Source organism: Sinohyriopsis cumingii, unplaced genomic scaffold, assembly GCF_028554795.1.
Source record: "Sinohyriopsis cumingii isolate HCF-2022 unplaced genomic scaffold, ASM2855479v2 utg002106l, whole genome shotgun sequence".
Classification (NCBI taxonomy): Eukaryota; Metazoa; Mollusca; class Bivalvia; order Unionida; family Unionidae; genus Sinohyriopsis; species Sinohyriopsis cumingii.
In genome coordinates this window covers 814,473-835,781 of record NW_028316131.1, presented here as the reverse complement: position 1 = coordinate 835,781, position 21,309 = coordinate 814,473, and the positions used below count along the sequence as shown (strand labels likewise).

Genomic DNA, 21,309 nt, shown 5'->3' with positions numbered 1-21,309 from the left:
TACCAACTCCAGCTGCAGATATGGTTGCACCATGACCTCCAGCCAAAGCACGTTGCTGCCGCAGACTCAAGTACTGCTCCAGACAGTACGTGGGGCACAATCAAGAGTTCCGAGCAATTTAAATATTTACACCAGATGAAAAGGGTTCCTTTTTTAAATTACAGATATCACGGTAAGTATACCATGCATTTGCCTGTTGAAAATGTCACATCTGGAATCTTCAAGTAGTTGCACGAGCAGTTTTTCTGCAATGATCAGCCCGTAACTTCACCACATTGCAAGAATCTAAGAAATGCCACCAGACATATGCACTGCAGCAACAAGTCCACGGCCGGCGAACTCCCTCTCGCAACATAGGTGACAACTGCACAAACCCATAAAGTATACTCTTTAATCTGTCGGAATCATGAAAAGGGTTATTGTGACCAGCCTGTGTATTATAAAATCCAATTCCTGCAAGGTACAGCTAATTGTGGAGAACTGCAGCTGCATCAGGGTTTGACAGCATGTGAAGAAATAAATATAAACATCTTAGAGTTCATATAAAGAGAACGAATGAGCCTGATATTGCCCAATATTCAACAGGCACTTGCAGCCAGTTCTGTACACTGACCTAGTATTACCGGACACAAAAACACAAACTCCTGCACATGTTGTGTCAAAATGGCATAAACTCTGAAGTCAGGGGTCACACAATACCCAGAAAGGTTTGTATTCCACGCCACATAACGCAAGTGAGAGATTTAAGTGTTGTAAGTCAGCCGCGTCTTCAATGAATCCATATGCAGTGCTCTTCAATGAGCCAATATGAAGTGCAGTGCCTTTATGATATGGACGGCTTTATCAGTCTATGTACCCATGAGACCGCCGAACTGTGCACACAATATCCAGAAATGTTTGTATTCCATTTAATAGAACACCAGTGGCAGAATGCTTTGAAAGATGGTCACGTCTTCAACGAACCCATATAAAGTGAAGTCCTCTCCAAGGAGTCCATATGAAGTGAGGTGCCAGTATGATGTGGACGGCAGTATCAATCTGTGCACCCATGAATCCAAAGCAGAAAACATGGAAAGCAGAACCAGGCAGTAGAAAGTGCTGTGGTAACAGATCAAAATACCGAAGTCACCAATGAATTACAAACTAGAAATTCTACTGATATATTTCTTAAAGACATCTTACTTCCACCTACATGGACTTAAATATACCTGCATAGAAGGCTTTGCGAATGAATCATAGCAGGACATGATTAAGCGTTTGTTGTATAAGATACATTGTCAATTAGTAGTTTTGCATGTGTGCACTAAACGTTTATGAACAATTACAAAAGTATTATGGCACAAGTTTACCTGCAACCATTTTTGTTGAATTTAATGTTTCCTTTTTTATTATCAGATCACGCATCTCAGCTTTTTAAATGCATGTGCCCCTGGTCGAGAATAACAGTAGAGCTGTTGCTCGATTTATGCTATTCATGAGGTTATAGCACAATTCGAATTTGACCTAAATCAAAGTAAATGTGCCCTGTCGGTGAGCTATATGATGTGCGCACTTGCACGTACGCACGGTGCACGCGGTCCACAGCACATGCCTCTAGCAAGGATGTAAATACGAGCACATTGACTCAGATTAAAAGTTATTTCGTTATTATAATTAGAAATAAAAGGAAAATGACACGTACGTAACGTTTTGTTATACCATACTGAAAATTTGTCTCACAGACAAATATAAACCACTGTCCATAAAAAGACATTTAAAGTTCTCATAGCGCTATCAGTATGCTGAGGTCCCCAATTTTATTATCCCAAGTGTATCTTTTATTGAAATTATTATAAGCAACAACCGATGTGTACATGTCAAATAATTTCAAATTAAATATTAGTCAACAATAATTATTCAATATGTGCACTACAAATAGCAGTATTTGCGTCTTAATTTGCACAAATTCAATAGCATGAAATATGAATGACATTATATTTCATTTATCTTTGGAAGGTAATAATGATTGTACAAATATTGAGGACTTGTATAGAAATGGGACCCAGCCGCGCTGCCCAACGGAATCTGGAAAATACGTTGTGCCTGTGCTAATGGGTGTGTACATGCTGATGTGTAACATTTTGCTGCTGAACCTGTTGATCGCTATTTTCAGGTAATATTAAATCAATATATTACAAATTTACAAGCCAATGTTAAATTGCTTCCATACTTCTGAAGAAACGTACTTTATATGTGTTATATTTTACGTTGTTAGCTTTCGGGCGTTATCCATGTGCATTAAAGTATAATAACATACATTATACATAAAAAGACAGAGAATAAGTGATAATCAACTCATGGCGGGTTTGGTGGGTGACGGATTGTCAGTAATAAAATGTGTTCTTAAATATTAGGATAATTTTAAATGCATTTTTAGTCATTCATATGCAATTTGTCATTATCAAAACAAAGCATATAGAATGATGTCTCTCATTGTCTCACAGTACGATGAATTGTTCCCGACCAAATATCTGATCTGCATATAAAGCAGAACTGCATAGAATCATCTGAATACAAAGCATATTTGTAAGAAAGGGAAAGTGTATCATGTTATAAAAGGCACCGTTGTACCAAGAGTATCAAATCATTCTGTATTGGATCCACAAGTGCTAAACAATCCGATTTCAACATTGTTGGTGGATTTGGGTGCTACAGCAATGATGTAAGCATAGATTGACGGTAGGAAGGACAGTCTTATAATATTTAACTTTAAAATGATTTTATAATGAATGTAGTTTTGTTACACCCACATGTGAACAATATGAGCCTAGATATGCCACTACATAACGATTTGGCCTAACAGATTGTTTCGGTTTTCATTCTATTTTAGTGGCGGGTTTATTATGTTTTCCGGACCTGGTGCTGTTCTGCTGACACATTACTAGATACCATATCTGCGTCTATGATCTTTTAGCACATTATGAAATGTCATATACGGACCTTTAATATCCTGACATAACATGCAATTCTGGATCCGGCGTACCATGTATCGTAACACAGAGGACTCTGATCTGCTAGCACATTATACATTGGCAGAGCTGCAAAACCTTATCAATACAATTTCTGGCCCCGACAGTTTATACCATTAGGTCTGGTTCTGTACATTCATAGTTGGGTACAGATCTTCTGATATATTAATGTATGTCAGATCTAGGTAATCTCCACACCTATTGAAGCCCCAATATAGAAATACTTAACCTTCGCATTTGACTCAATCACAAATAAATAACAATGAGATGGCACGTGCATGGTGGGACCACCGGGTAAAAAAACCTCACGACTTTGAAAGCCTCACTATTCTGTACGTGTGGCATGTTTTGACATAGGGACTCGTCTCTTTGACTGAAATGGATTCGCCTTGGGTTCATATGTGGGTAGCAAATTAAACTTTAGACAGCTGTCCAAAGACTTGGTGACAAATCTTTGGTAGTTTTGTCTCATTTCTTAATCAAACCAGTGAGTCATTACAAAAGGTACTGAAGTTTCATTTCCTCACCACTATATAGCTGTTTCATGTTTTTGTTTCAAATTCGAACTGAACGTACCATTTCGGTCCTAATATATGAAATCGTTAATATTCATGCATATGTCTCTCTCTTGAAGAAGGTTTTGCAATTCCCCCATTAAGGTTCTGTTCATGAGTAATCAATATTTGATTTGAAATATTTGTTGTAAGTAGACTCTATCACGATTTCAACGAAATATCAATAAAACAATCGTAGCTAATCAGAATAAAGAGGACACGTTTGTTCGTTCTCGTGAATAGAAAAAGAAGATTTATTCTTTCATTAAAACTTCGCTCAGCATACAAAGATCTAATCCAGGACCAAGCTAAGAAATTTGTCAGAAAATAGTAGTGATTATTGCATTAAATATTATTAGAAATGAAAACTTTACATACGGAATATTCCTTTTTAAACACACACACACATACACACACACACACACATACATACATACAGGCTAGTCATGTTGTGTAGAGATGCTGTTTACATTTATAACTTTTTGTACTCAATATTGCTAGTACCACGGAAACGAGTGCATTGCATAAGTAATTTGAAAAGTAAGGTGCTGCACTTTAGAAACTTTCCAGTAGGTATCTGTACAAATGCGATGGACTAGGGAAATATGTAATATCTAGATCACGTTTGCTAGTATGTACTAAGTATCCAACGTCAGCAGTATTTACACGTACATGAGCATTGACTGATTTTGTCTATTCCAGCCACACCTTCGACAAAGTACAAGAAAACGCTGACATACACTGGCGCATCCAAAGATACCACCATATTCACGAGTATATAAATCGTCCGATTTTTGTTCCTCCCTTTAGCTTTATTGCGTATGTCTTCAAGATTGTAGTATTTTTGAACAAGCGTATGCGTAAGGAAGAAAATTGCACTTCAGGAACAAATGCTTTTTGTAAGTTTTTTCACCTTTAACTCTTTTAAAACAATAGCTATTCTCACTCACATTATAAGAGTTATGTATGTTTAACTATTATTAAGTTTATAACAAAGAGTAGAATGCTGCAAAAGTTTATTGTGATGCGGCATTCTGTGGTATTGAAATCAATAGACGTTTTATGGCGGATGTACTTTCATGGTGTCACACTATTTTCACCTAAACTACATCAGTATCGTTTATGATTTTTAAAAGGTCGTAGATTAAGTGTCTTAAAATGATGCAAAACGTACATCTCTAGTCTGCTGCAGTAATTATAATAACACGAAGATAAGTGTGTCTAGAACATGATTTGCAAGCGTTATATTTTCATTTTCTCTTGCAACAAAGAGTGCTTGTGAAATGAGTGTTTAAAAACAACAAAAATTATATTTATTCATAGCTAAAGGTAAACTAAATTAAAACAAACGCACTAAAATGTATCTATTGGTGTTCAGTGATTTGTCTTCATCGTGACTGAATATATAACTAACGTTAGAGTATTCGAAGAAAGATTTGGTGCAAAAAATACCTTACTGTGTATATTGAATTTGAGGATATATACTCTGGCATGCGACGGCACTAAAAGGACATGGTAGCAATACAAAGCTGACTGAAGCCATTTAAATACTCGACGTTTCAAACATTTTCGCGGAAATGCCTTTCGAACTATACCTCTTGCTAAACCTTGTCTCCTTGAATCTTTCAACCATTGTCAGGTGTTTATAATATTCCACGAGCTGCTGTGCTACGCAATTGAAATTGTTTTCTTTGTCGGTTCTAGTACCTCGTAAAGGCCTCAGATCTCAACAATTACCAGAGATGTTTTATCTATCTCTGCAAGAATATCCAGCTTTCTTTTGCCCATCCTTTACCCACTTAAACAAATATGTTACTATCCATTTTGTCGGTATTTGCTGGTAAAGGAACCTTTTCCAAATAATGTACTCGTTTCCTTCTTCAAGCATGTCCTGATTTTAAACTGCATGTGTCTAAGTTATCTGCATGTTTGGCACCAAGCCTTTCACCCGCCCCATCATTTGTAATACCTCATAAGCTCCTTCTTTGGTACAAAAAAGTCTGTTTTTTAATTCTCAAGCTAATCGTCATGAAAAGGATGCAAGCCATTGTACTAACGTATCACTATTAGCAGAGGTATCATTCTCTTCCTAGAAGCTGTCAAGGCGTGTAATATACCTACTTTTTCCTATCCTCCTCCACATAACTTTTCACTCCTCTTTAGCTACTGAGATAAAAAGACATGCTTTATCTAGTGTATGCCTCCTCCAGCTCCTGTAGTCCCATTCCACTTTTTGGATATGGCGGACTGATTCATAAATTATCTTTCTATTCCATTCTCTTCAATGTTGGTGTATGACATTAACATAGGTGAAATTTGTCAGTTTTAGGAAATAGTAATAAAATAGTAATAATATAATATAATATAATATAATATAATATAATATAATGTAATATAATATAATATAATATAATATAATATAATATAATATAATATAATATAATATATAATATATATAATATAATATAATATAATATAATATAATATACATAACATAATATAATGTTTCTCTAAGATCAAAATAGTTAAAGTCTCTGTAAAATTTCAGCACCAACAATAAGATCTCGTTAGACATTAGTTGTCCTTACCTCAAAGTTCGTTTCCTTTTCTTTTTATTTTGCGTTATACCACTCCCGTCTCGGATGCGGGATGTCGTGGGTTCGATCCCCAGCCGAGTCATACCAAAGACTTATAAAAAATGGTACTAACAGCTGCCTCGCTTGGCGCTAAGCATTATGATGTTAGTGTTAGGACTGGTCGGCCTGGAGTCAGGATAATGTGACTGGGTTGGACATCATCCTACATGTCTGCGGCATGATGTTCCACTCCTAGATATCACAATCAACTGCCACACTGCAGACATCATAGCAATATGACTGAAAACTTGTTAAAGCTACGTTAAAAATCCAAATCACACACACACACACTTTGGCGTTATATATTTTGTATTCCCAACTTCACAACTGTTGCCAGACAGACAATATAATTTTACCTTTATTTCCCAGCCAGTACTTGTGTGTGTGTGCGTGTGTGTGTGTGTGTGTGTGTCGTCCCTTTTATATATTTTGCATATAACAACGACATTATTTCCCATCTTTTAATTGTTAATCAAATATTACCAAGGTGACAGCATAGTGATACTTGGATTGCTAGCACAAACGATATCAAGGTTGTTATTACATCTGTAGACATATGCATAACATATATACACCTGGGTTAACCATTGTAATATTCTCTTTCATTAATTTGTAGTGCAACCTATCTCTGACGAAAAACGAAACGAATTACGTGAATTGGAACGTGATATTGCTTGCACGCTTATAACTAGCGAGCAAGTGGATCTAGAAAGTATTGACAATGGAGTAAAAGCAATAACACTGCGGTGAGTTTAGATATTACTATTATATCCAAATCCAATTTAAAGATAGAAAAGCACAAATACATTTAGTACAATATCTCATAATATAAATGTCATTGTAATTAGCCTAAATACCTTTACTCTCCAGTCATGGAAATATCAAACTTTGTGAAAATCTTCACTAGTGCAAAATAATTGCGGACACCAAGTACGTTTCTTAAAGTCAACGAAAACTAAAGCATTCAGATTTGACTATGAACTAAGGAACGTTTCATCAATCATGTAAACTTGTGTTTAAATAGATGAATATTTGACCGTTAAGCCGTTGAGCTTACCTGCCACATTGTCAGAGAGTGAAGAGTTCTTACTGAAGCGCAAAGATTGTGTTTAGAGGTCCCAGTGGGAAGGATGTGTGAACGAAAGCCAAACAATATGTATTTCAGTTACGGATAAGCAAATGTGTCACATAAGTCTACATAAAATGACTGGAAATTTAAACCTGAATAAAGGTAAATAGGCAATAAAAATGACAGACGACATGTTCCGCAAAGTATGAGTTTTCAGTGGGATATAACTCGATACTTGATGTAGAACATCCACATTCTAAATAAAGTAAATTAACGTATTTTATGTTTTTTAATTTGCGTGAAAGTTATTAGTATTGTTTGTTTTTTCCTTTTCCACTAAATTAAACTTTTCGTTGATATTTATTTTATGAAAATGTAGTTAGACTCTCCGATGTGCAAGTTTCAAAATGAAATGTCATTTCATTTTATATCTAGATCATTTTCCCATTCCCCATCTAATTTAGATGTAGTTGATTAATTTTTTATAAGGAATATCATTAAAGACTAGAGTGCTCTCTAATTAGGTTCGTGAACAAGTCCACGTGATAATTACATATTTAAAGTATTTGTCGTTGTTTGGGAGATGTAATGTCAATCATTTATAAAGCTCCCTTAAAACAAAATATGGATTATCGTTTCGATTTTCAGAAGAATATATATATATATATATATATATATATATATATATATATATATATATATATATATATATATATATAATGCCGGCAATGTATTCTGTTTTTATAAACATGATTTACATCATAAAAAAATATTGACGTTAATAAGTTCTCTGATCAGTGATTTCAGTAAGTTATTATAGTATTGGATCACGTTTGTATAAATATATATTTAAGTAAGATATTTGATCACTGGGCTGTATACAATTGTTTTTGTTACTGTTTGAATCAAACAGGTTCAGCAATAATATATATTCCACAGACTGTGTACCTGTACAGTCTATACATAAAATTAAAGTATGTTGCTTTTATCATTCCAATGCAGTGCACATGATACCAGTGAAAGTTTGTAACCACAAGAAACAAACTGACATGGTTTTTCGACAAGAGAAATAACATAGTAATGTAAACATAAACTAGTATTTGTTCATGAAAATGTTTTGTAGGTGCTTTTCCCTGGCAATCAAGTTTATAAGACAACCTAGATTACCTAACTAAATAACTTAAATCAATCATTGCACCCGCCAGATGCAACGATAAACTGACATACATGATATTCTTGACATAAATAACTCATTAAACAAAGATTTGAAAGTTTTAGATACAGTAATATCGTATAACAAGAAACCAAAATAATACCTACGCAATAATAACTAGAGAATCTATTCACCTAGGGAGATCAAGAAACATTTTATGGAAAAAAGACAAAGACCACTGATAAATAAGTTAAGCCTGTACTCTTCCAGCTACAGTGAAATAAGGATGAGATGATTACTTAGAGATTATCAGCACTATGTGAATTTTCAAAACTTTTTAACAAACAATCTGAACCTTTGAACTGACAATATGTGACAGTCATTGCTAATTTTTCAAAACTTGTATGTTTAATAACATATTTGTAAAACTATGTCCCTTTAGTTGCCGTTTGTGTCAATAACAATAGACCCATTAATTGTCTGCAGGATACCTACTACAAAAAACGAATGCAATAACTGGACATAACTTTTTACCTTATATTTGGTATATATGCGTTCATAATCTGCACTTTGTGTAAAACCCTACATAGTATGCATATTGAGGGGTATATCTATTTTTATTTACGTTACCCACGGTAACATAAGACATTGTTACCTTTAATAAACAAAACGAAGTAAAAGATGTGCCGTGTTGAACAGGACATAACAGCCCGGACCATGACATGTTCTTCTTCATGTGCAGGTTTCAATTACCGTGACATCGATAAAGCACAGAAGAATATGGACTTTTCTTACAATAACTATAGGGTTAACTGATTCAAAGAAAGTATATAACTGTATTACAACCACAAACATTGTACAGGACAATGCCCACCATGATACAATTAAATGACTCAACATGATCTTATGGTACTTATCAACATTATGTGAGTGATCTCAACAGATTGATAGACAAACAACCCGTGTGCTGACTAAGCGTAATTGGTTGCTAACCCTTAAAGATAGAATAGTTGATCATAATAGCAAAATATCAACTTTTAATGAATGTTGCACTACAATTTTTGATTGTGTCATTTATATAAAAATAGTGTACCCACTGCAGTTTACTTTATATCTAGTAAAAATAAACTCGGCTTCCCCTTTCTTGATGTGCTTCTCAACAAATTATACTCAAGACGTGTGGATACAAAAATTACATTAAGGTTCGTAGTATTTATATGTATGTTTTAAAGTCATTCATTTTGGAAACAAAATGTACATCTTTTCTGATCATAAATTGCAGGGTGGTTTTCAAGCCAGCGTATTTTGCATGGTAAAATCAATCCATGCATGTATGCTATGTGAAAAAATTAGAGGTGGTCATTTCTATCAGATGTTGCTCAAAAATATATTTTACCGAGATAATATTATTTAGATTAATTTTACCTTGACTATTATTATTATTATTATTATTAGTATTACTACTACTACTACTATTAAATGAAACCATCAGACTGGACCAGCTCGTGAGCAAAGTTGATGAACTGCAAGAGCAGCAGTATGCAGGAACTGCAGCTGTTGAGGATGTTCGATATCGCCCTATTCAGGCTGATAACCGGTCTGAACGAGAATCCAGCACTGTTGTTGAATATGGTTCAGTACATTTAGACAAAAGGATGGAGGATATAGAGAAAAAGGTGAGCAAAAGAATTAACGTGTCTTTTTAATTTAGAAAAACTTGAATTTATTTTCTAACCAGATAACCTAATCCTTAATATATTTGTAGAATACCTTTACCTTACAAATCCAGTTGCCGAATTGTTTTGGCAGGTTCTAACAGACAAAATAATTAAGATATAGTTGCAAAGGTGTAAGTCACGTGAGAATGGCATTCCTTTAGATGGACATGCACATTCCATGCCTCGTACTACCGAAAACGTTAATTCCACTTCTAAGCATTTGCAATTATCATATTATAGAAGCAGCAAAGATCAATTATGCTAATACTGCTGAATTCTTAATACAAATTCGCAGCATTTTCATTAAAAGACAAATAATATTTAATCTTTACCAAATTCTCTCATGCTGAAGGCTCCGCTAAGAGTGAAGTAACAATTTGCGATATTGGTGATGGTTAAATTACAACCAAATATCGTTATATATGGCATTTGTTAATATTTATGACCTAAAGAGAGATGTTGAGTCCGGTTCTTCTGATAAAATGTTCTGTCAACCAGCTGTTAGATTTTACACTTATTATAACATCTTCAATTTTGTTAAAGCATTTTGTTTTCTCTTGGGATTCTTTTACAGAGGGGTTTTTGTATTGCAATTTTGGATAAACTACGACAGAAGCGAACACTTGTGGATATTTTATGGATTAATAAATTACCTAACGATTTCTAAAAGTTTCATACTGTTTTAAATGTAGGATGACGTTTTGGAGATGCAATGCCAACTGTTGGGACAAATATGCTTACCAAAATCAATCTCATTATGAGACCTCCTATAATTCCTACACATTCCTATATACAAGACAAAGATTGCAGTTGCTGTTGCAGCAAATATCACAATGTTTGCCGCAGAAATTACAACTTAAGTCATATTTTTTCAAGACTACGAGTTTTATGAAAACCTTCGCATTGTATAACTAGAATGTCTTAAACCTTTACAAACATTATGTGCTGCCAAAATATGTACAATGGTATTAAAGAGAATGAAAGTAGATTTAAAAAACATGTAATTTTAACAGCCATAACAGCCTATTTTTGTTTGAGTTGCCATCCTCATATCAACAATCTGCAGAAATGGTCTGTACTGTGCCACTCACATTTGGGATATATACCTAACCCATGCCTACGTCATGAACGGTGAACCTAAATTGTTGTTGAATATAGTGCCAGTACAATGTTCTGTGAAGTAGATCACAAACGTTGTGTAAGAAAATTTAAATCTTTGACATCCGTGGTGAGTCATATATTTTCTCTATTTAAAGCTTTTAGCTGGGCGGCTTATAACTTCGGCTCATGAGCACCCGGCCACAATTTAGGTTTCTGTACTGCTTGATAATAGTTGGATGTGGATCTAACTGAGACAAGATGGCTGCTAAAGACTAAGTATACAAATGATACGAGTATTTAAAGGAGACAAAAATAACATGAAATAAATGTTCTATGCTTACCACAATGAATTAAATATTTTGTTGGTGGGCACGATATGCTACAGTCTCACACCAAGAATAGCTAGGATGGACGGAATAAAGTATCCACAAAGAGGACTGCTATCTACGATGTTGTTCGTTATGAGCCCAACACAAACTCCTTCAACTACAAAATTTACACCTAAGCTAAAATCTAACAACAAAGTACTAAGAGCTTTGTAGAAAAATGATTTTGTTCTCACTTGGAAATTGTATCAATTTCAGATACAAATCTTCCTATAAACCTGAGGAAGATGTTAGCAAACTCGTCCATGCCATGTTTACAAACAGCTGCATGACATCAGTGATTTCATATGGAGATAGGAAAACATCGCTTATCTGTGTGCGTCATTTATATTGCAGAAACATTAAAAATGTACTGATAAAATTAATGTCTCATCTGTATTTCGTTTTGATGAATCTAGCAACCAAAATGAAAAAGAAACAAATGCAAATTTGTGTGAGAAGATGTGAAGTCGATAGAGAATCGTCATAACCAGATAGCATGGATCAGATATCTGAAGGATTGCTACGGCAGACTAGAAAATCACACATTTCAAATTGAACCCCCTAAATTCACAAATTAGTTTGGATAGTAAAGATGATAACTGAATCTTTTGTTAAATAATGCAGCGCAGAATATAAAAGGACTGTGGTTAGTCATTTACGAAAATCGGGTCAATCGGTCTATAGAGCCATCAAGCTCCACATCGGGTGAAATATCAATATAAAATGAAATGTTTTCTCGCCGACATTATTTGCATTTTCTATTTAATGATTCTCCATGCAAGTGGGACACGTGAAAGTGGCAGCATTGTCTTTGATGTCAATACATTTTGTCATTACTTATGGTTTCGAAAAGCGCCAGGCATGTTAAAGAACCCTTCAAATATGTACTTAAATGGTATAATATCTTAAAGTAAACAAATGATTTGAAACAGAACACGAAGCCGATTAACGAAGTCGAGAATGTCATACGTAGAGCAATACAAGAAACGCTAACTTGCTTAAATTTATATGGTGTTTTGCTCAACTGCGTTAGTAGTTCATATCTTCTTGCCAGATGATTTAGCTGACAGGCCATTATTTATCTTCTAACCTTTCAGCAGTTTTGGCAAGAAATTCACCTGATAACATAGCAACTTCATATGTCTGACTGATTCACAGAGACTTATATTAGAATTAATATAATTAGACTTACAAGAAAATTTACATTAGAAAAAGCATATGCCAGATTCTAAGTCTTGATATGAAAAACTGTTTCAAACAATAAATCCATTAGTGGATGTCTGTATAGAAATATAATGTGAAAATATAAAAGGTCAACCTAAGAAGCACCTTTAATGTGGTCATATTCAACATGCTGAAAGAAAAATAAATACACCAATTACAAGTGAACTTTCGGGATGAGATGCAGGATCAAAACATAGGTAAATATGATACCTGTTGAAAATTCCTCTTAACAGAGAATTGTGCAGTTTTTTAAAAATAATCTACATTTCTCTTGTGAATATGTTTAGATACATTATACCGACTGAAATGTATTTTCCCTTAAAAGTCTTTGACAATTGCATAAATTTCTCTGACAACATATCGGTACGAACCATGTTCTTGCTAAGTGTATGGATTGTGCTCGTTTATTCTATTAACAACGATAGCACTATAAACCAATCGAGAAATCTTCTACATTCTTAACAATTGCAGTTTATGTGCAACAAACATTTGCGAGAAGGATTTTATATCTTTGAACTTCTGTTTTATATGTCTGTACAGAAAGAAACATATGTAACATATGTTTTGTATCATCAAAGACTACCAAAATCTGTCTTTATATTAAAGTCGTATTTCGTTTACTTTCAGTTTTAAGTCCATTTTCAGACAATTTCCACTTATATTTTATCGCTTTTCACAAAGATTGTTTATGGTATCAAAATAAATTGAGATTGCTCCTTCTCTATTAGTTTTCACTTTTGCGTGATTAAAACAACATAGAAATGCATTTACTAAAAATAGCCTTAATGGGAAAGAAACCTATATAACGCTTGCATATTTAAATGATAGAACTTTAATGAAATAGCAACTGTTAGCATTATCTTCATGAGAGGTATATTATGACCATACAAAGCTTTATTAAACACACGTATACATACAGGTCAATCAGCCATGTCAGGGTGTCCACTGACAGTGGAACATATTTTGTGTGTATATATCACTTCCAGCCAATGAGGCAGATGTTGTTTAATTTAATTCATTTAAGAATCTTAGGATGACGTAGCACGAAATTTTGTTAGATTTATAGTAAATAATGTCACCAAATATTGTAAAGGTGTGTATTCTTACCTTAAGATTTTAGTTGTATTGTATGTTATATCCAACGGAGATGGGCAATTACTCAACTGGGTAAGGTGACCTCTCCTTTGATAGCCAATACTGGAAATGGGATGTCAGCTGCTCTAGTACCTCATGCAATCCAGTTCAAGTACTGTCTTTATTAATTTCAATGACACCAAGACTGCTTACAGTGAATTATCCACAGCATACTCATTCCTAGACCAAAGATGCAGAATATATCCAGATATTGGTTGCATCACTTCCAATCCCAGTCCCCTCATGAAACAGTGAAACTGCATCAGATGACAAGATCAATGTCCCTGGGTACTGACCTGTGAAGGCACCATGAATCATAAACCGGATATTAACATGACTGGTCATAGCTGTATCATATATCAGTACTGGCTTTATCTATTTACATTTCGTTAGACAATTGTTGCATATATCAGATATTGTCTGATTATCAAAGACACTGTCAACTATCAGACAATAACACTTCATAATATGAACAGCTACATACCATCGTTTATCATATACGATTACTGTTTCTCCACACCATTCGTTGTTTGAATCCCAAGAGGATTCTTTGTTACCCATACCCATAACTTTGAAGGCATACATTTATTACCCACTTCCTTTTCCAAGCGTACAGGAAAGACTCTGTCCTATGCGTATCAGTTTAGGAAAACTTCTGAATTCTGCTTTCAGTTGTTTTTGTCCTGCTGCTACATCATTCATCACCTATACAATTTCTGTATTTGCTGACATCGTAACCAAGACAACTGATCTTTATATCAAACAATCATAGTCTTGTCCAGTCCGTAACATCTTGTACTGCTTAAAAGGACAAATTCAATATCTGCAGATCAACAGGCATTTCCACTCACGATGATAAATCCATCTACCTTAAATCCAACTCTTCTTCAAAACTCACAATCACTGGAGCAATTTGCGTAATCAGACATATTACAGATTGGGAGTTTTAACTTCTCATTTGTATGGACAGGAAAGAGTAACAAGCATGGACGGAATGAGCTATCCATTTGCAACATATCTATTTGCTCTTCCTTGACCTGTCACCCTACTTGTATGTGAGCAAGATAAGCAACGCCTCAGTCCCACTGAGGAGACCCTTGCTGACAGACACTTATAAGAGATATAATCATATTCTCAACAGGACATCTCACAAGTCATACTCCAATTGTATTGCTGCCTCATTTAATCTGTCATATCGTGAGACAGGCATTTATATTCCTAACCTGCCATTACATGTGATAGTTGGAAAGAAGATTTTTTTTTATTCCCTTAACTCTGTTATGATATACGCATGTAACCTTTAATGTGTATAAACAATCCTGCTTAAATCGTATGCGAACCTATCGGCAGTTAGTTTATACAACTGACTGATATACATACATTTATGGGTTATGGTTTTCAGAGATGAACAGCCACCATTTCACAGATTACTAAGCTGGATGACAACAGTCAGGGTGATGTGTTATGTAATCTGAATACTGCTGTGGAAACATACATCAGATTTATTAGCGTAGGCAAAGTGCACTAATTGTAGGTTATGAAAGTGAACGATGTTGTTGTTCTTGTTGTAGTGGGGTTTAACGCTATTTTTCAGCAAACGGTAGGCTATGCATGGCGGCCAGTATTAATGGTGGAGGGAAAACCCGGGAAAACCCCGGAAACAACCACCGACCCACGAGAAGCTACTGGCAGGCTTTCTCACATACTCACATTGGCCGAACCCTAGACTCAAACCTACGCAGAGGTGAGATGGCAGTGATTCATAACGGAGAGCGCTTTAGACCACTCTGCTACTCGAGGCCCCAACCTATTTAAAGTAACGTAAGCCAAAAATATGTATGATGAAGAACATAGTTTATTAATCATCATTGCCTTGAATGAGAATGTTTAAGGAGTATTGTTAAAGAATATTGTCAAATTTCTGAGCAGCAGCATTGTGTCTTAAAGGTATTATTTTACTTCATGTATAAATAATTAGACATGACTATCTTGGTAGGTAGAATAATGTAAAGGCGTGATTAAGATTGTATGGTCATCTGCGAAAATGCAGCTCTTATTCAGTCTATGTCAAGTGTAAAGAAAGCATTACTCCGTAAAACTATATTTCAGAATTCCTGCAAGCACCGTATGTGAAGTAAATGACGTACGTCGATATAACAACTCCTCGCGGCATCATGGCAATACATGAATGTCGATCTATATCCCCAATGTAAATAATATATTCAAACAATCATTTTTTAAAATTTCGTTGAATAGCGAAGTCTGCTATTTTCAGCTTTGTATCGCTTTTTGCACACACACGTAACGATCTTGTGTCACCCAAAACGAAACAAAATGCCTATCCCTCATGATGGATTTGATAACTAGATTGACAAAACCAGCACTATTTTGGGTCAGGTGTAAAACCATGCCGTGAAGAAAGTTTCTCATCTACCTTCCGGGAAACCAACATTTGATACGTTGAGTTGCTGTTGTATTTTTTCAACGTACGTACAATAATACAGGTGCACATATATCATTGTATATGCTTAGGAAAATGTAACAAGATCTTTTGGGTAGTTTGAATAACAGTCACGTTTATTCTCAAAGAGTGCAAATATGAACACAAGCGCCGCTCTGGTTACCTTCAAACGCCAGCTGAACTACTGAGATTATCACAAACTATATAAAATTAAAGGCCTCGACTGCGGGAGGTCGCATGTTCGAACCCCAGGAGAATCAAACCAAATATTTATAAAACGGTACTAACAGCTGCCTCGCTAGGCCCTCAGCATTACGAGCTGAATGGTATGACCAGTCGGCCTGGTGTCTGGATCATGTGACTGGGTGGTTCATCATGATACATGTCTAGCCATCAATATAAACTGCCACACGGAAGACATCGTAGCGATATGACTAAAACAATGTTCACGGTATGTTAAAAACCCAAATCACACACACGTCAAAATTTAAACTATAATGCACTGTACAATAGATTTTATAGAAAAACAGTTTATGTGCGTGTGATTCAATAACTGCTGTGTTAACAGTTCTCGGTGAAACATGTAGATGTATAGGGATGTTGATAATATTTAAAAATGCTAAGACTGCCAACTAGTGTTTGTTCGTGGTATGTTAAATGTTTCAAAGAAAGCAGATATATCATTTAATTCATATTTGAATGTCCGTTCGTTTTTGTAGGCTTCATTGATTCTCAAGTGGATGTCGTCGAATGTGTGCAGAATTGATCACTCATTTCCTTAAGACTTCACGTCACACCTTTTATAATTCATTGATAAATACAATCCAGTCAGGTTATTTGGCAGCGATTAATATCTCTGCTGCTCAATCATTTTATTCATAAGAGAGCAAAATCGTTTTTCTCAACAAGTGTGCTATTCCCCATAGCAAGTGATTAGCAAGTAATACCCACATATATACTGAAAACCCTCAAGAATTTAAGGTATAGCTGAACCTACAAGATGTGTACCTTCATATTTACATAAGCAGGTCTTCCCAATAATTCATCGGGTTAATTTCAAGGACCTCAAATATCAATAAAGTTAATATGAGTCCCACTTGTGTCCATTAGGCTCACATACAAAGTCATGTAAAACGGCACACCTTCTAACACATGCAATTAGGTAAATATTATCAAAGAAACATATTTCAGCCCTAAATTTGGATTATCTTGTCAGCAGTTTTCAAACACACGGGGAGAAGTATATGTTGATGACAACGGAGTCATGGAAGGTTTCAAATATAATTGACTTTTATACAAGTGTTTTGGAAACTCCAGAGTTTTGCTATTGTAGTATTTATATTTCCTGGAATGTGTATGTCTATTTATATTTCAAATATATCGGACTTCCACCCAGATCACAAATCTTAAATAATTTGCAGACAAAAACAAAAAATGAAAAGAATTACTCACACACACTATTAACACACAAAAATAGAAATTTATTACAATAGCAGGGTGAAAATATATTTTCCTGAATTAAATGGTAAAAAACGTCTTTTTTTGTTTAGTTACAATGGATCGTTGACACACTTAAAAAACATCAACCGGAAACTGAGCAGGCCAGTCCTGAGGAAACTGGTGAAAGAGTCGAGGGTATTTTTCTCTATTAATATTCGTTCATAGTATTGGTTGTATTATCATAATTATTTTTGTTATCAAATGTATGATAAATGCTTAAAATATTTTAAAAGCATTTAAATTAAAATTCATCGGTTAGATATCTGTAGCTTACATATTCTAATTTACATAAATAATGTTATTTTACAAACACAAATTCTTCGTGTTTTGTTATATGATGTTTCCTTGATACCTTCCAGAACTGCTGTTGTACTTCAGCCGACATCATTATGCAGTCACATTGGCAATCTGGCTTGATTTTGATGTATTTGTAAAGTCAAAATCCTCTGCTACCTTTCTATTGATTTAATTGCACAATGTTTTATATATCTCAGTGACAAACTAAATCATTATGTTTATAATCTTGGCATATGTCAATTGTGTGCACACTTTATAAATATTTGGAAAAAAATTACAATGGATGTTTTGCACTTTTAGTGTGAGGTATTGCGTTAAGAAAGTCATATTTTATATCCATGGAATAGGAGAAAGACAAATAACCATTCGTATTGATGTATAATAAATAATACCACACTCACATATAAATGTTCAGTGCAACCTTTCTAACTTTCACAAGCAGATCAAATATAATCTTGAACTAGTGAACAGTTATGTGACATATGAACTATGCCATTATTGTCAAGTTTAATTACTTGATTTTTATGAAACTGTTTTATAGTGATATGATATGTTGCTTTCATCATTACATAGTTCCATTCGTTACAAATATATGCTTAATCTATGATGTCAATAAATAACGAACGACAATATTAACAGAAACCAACACTCAAGTGAAAGCTTTGATTTTAAAAATTACTGGGCATGCTTTAACGTTCATATTCTTTAGACATTAACATTTGACTCAGCTTATCGAATTTTGTGACTTAAAACTTGCATATCGAACCAACGTTTCTCCAATTGCATGATACCGTCGCTGGCATCCATGCTGTATCAACGTATTTCCGTTTGTAGCGATGTTAGGATATAAATCAAATATCTTGTTTATGTCAATTATTTCAGTAGTTTCTGCCGTAGCTGACCCCTCTCGGGCATTCTTTGTTTGCAAAACAGGGGAAGTAACCAAAATATGTTCTGTCGTGCTTGCTTATTAGTAGTTGTCTTTCCCAAACATGTTTCCTTTAATTGAATTGACATCAATTAAAATATGGTAATAACTGATGCACTATTACTTCACATTATACACAACTAAATGCTTGCAGCATATGCATGTAACATACATTGCTATATTGCTAAAATTTAGCTTATATTAGGTTATTACAAAGATTAAATGTGAAGTATGTAGATTTTGTTTAAAATCCCCTGTCGTAGTTCTTCGTGGACTAAAAGTGATATACTGCAAATGCAACATTTTGAAATACTGTACATGTAGTCCACTTTAGTACAGCTCTTCAGTCTAGTGTATTATTTCTAGTCATACATATAAACTGTTTCTCATTGTTGTGATTAAAGCTTCCAACACGTATTTGATCACATGCATTAAATGATGTCGCATGTCTCTATTATTGATATGCTGCAACTATGTTATCGTCAATAATTTCCATTTAGTCATTTATCACAGCCTTTAAATCCTTAGCTTTATCTGCTAGATCAGATATCTCCAGTTACATTTGTAGTGATTAAACTATTTAGAAAACAAATTGCAGATATTGATTAATTCGTTATTCTTACTTCACGCATAGTTAAAGCTTGAGGTAATTTAGAACAATGAAACTTTTCTCACATCGCCAAGGCTGATACAGTGAAAAGTGCTGATGATTTTGTGAAGTGGTCAAATTGTCGGAACAAAGGTCACAAGATTCCAAATGGTATGGACCCCATTTTGTATAATGTGTTTATGCTTTGTTGCCACTGCTAACACAGACAATTTCTAATGTTGTGCTAAAAGGCATGATCGCATAGCATGGAGTAGATACTTATGTGTGAGTGATCAGTTAAAGGAAAATGCTTTGTAAATGACTGTTCCCAGGACTTCTGTACCATAGCTACCGATTTTCTTACTGAATTTATTTATGAGTATTTTTTTTCTTATTTTCCGATACAAGTAATAACTTTGAAATGTTTTCATTGGACTCTGTGCACTATTGTTTAATAACTGTTGGTGACGGTTAAATAAATGTGATAATAATATCTACACATTTTAAGTGAATATTATACAGATATGTTAAATTAATGTACAGCGTAACATCTATTTCCAGGCTAGTGCTCCAGTCTCCTGAGAGCATGTTTAACTACTTGACCCAGTACTCCATATTGCTTATACAAGTTACATTCTGACGTAGCCTGCTAAAGAGAAGTTGGATGGCGCCTTCTAAAGATACTAAATCCAAAATTCCATGGTTTTCCCAATCAAGAGCATTATAGAAAGACGGTCGGTTTCTTATGCAACATTGACTAGAATGAAAGCTGATTATTACTTTACAAGGAATCCGTAAATCAAGCATTGCTAGTGATAACCTATACATTGACTAAACGAGACCGACAATACCATTCAAGTGTAGATTATTTAGGACATATAAGATTACCATATTGTTTTCATTTTTCCACACCCATATGCATTGGAGTGGTAAAATAGTCATTTTCCATCTGTGTTCATAATGCACCATCTACCAAAGGCACTTAAAACATTGTTTGTCCACAAGCAAGGTGCATAAGGTTCCTTTTATAATTTCCCAATCTTCGAGTGACCCTGAATTCAAAGCGTACCATAAGTGGTTTATACATTAAGAGCACTTAACCATAGGAAAATTGTTTGTATTGGTCTTTAGTTTAACTGGGGTCCCCTTGATGGCGAGGGAACACATACTGTCATAGGAAAATAAAATACAGTATTGGAATTTTAATAACGGAGTGCATGTTTTCACCATTGCTGTTTATGAAATAAAATAAAGTTTAAAGTTATGTTAGAACATTATTTTATTAACCGGTAGATGAGGTTTGCGGTTTTCCATTTATTTATTTGCATTCAATTTCAATTATTGGATCTTATTTATCACTAACAAGTATGATTAAAAGCAATTATATTTAAATGTTTCGATTATGCATGGAATCTTAAAGTTATGTCTTTGTGAAGAAATTTTGTTTGGCATTGATAACTGCAAGGTATTTTTGTATTCACCCTTTTAAACAAGTATCATTTGTGTGGAGGTACAAAATACTTGTTTGTACGATTCATATTAGAGTTGATTTATTTGCTTCTGTCTGTA

At 34.4% G+C, this 21,309-nt stretch overlaps 2 protein-coding genes across 2 annotated transcripts in view; both read left to right on the top strand.

Moving 5' to 3' along the window:
- The window catches only part of LOC149771146 (transient receptor potential cation channel subfamily M member-like 2), a 59,826-nt gene extending 57,670 nt beyond the window's left edge, over window positions 1-2,156 (top strand). Inside the window, exon 17 of the mRNA XM_089948820.1 lies at window positions 1,996-2,156. Within this exon, the coding sequence (XP_089804946.1) occupies window positions 1,996-2,156 (161 nt within the window). The remainder of the gene's footprint in view (window positions 1-1,995) is intronic.
- Window positions 2,157-4,286: 2,130 nt separating this feature from the next.
- Window positions 4,287-21,004, top strand: LOC149771145 (uncharacterized). Its single transcript, XM_089948811.1, has 5 exons — window positions 4,287-4,461; window positions 6,815-6,944; window positions 9,913-10,096; window positions 17,977-18,061; window positions 20,302-21,004. Exons 1-5 carry the CDS (start codon window positions 4,419-4,421, stop codon window positions 20,304-20,306), a joined length of 447 nt encoding a protein of 148 aa, XP_089804937.1. The 5' UTR covers window positions 4,287-4,418; the 3' UTR covers window positions 20,307-21,004.
- The last annotated feature ends 305 nt before the right edge of the window (window positions 21,005-21,309 follow it).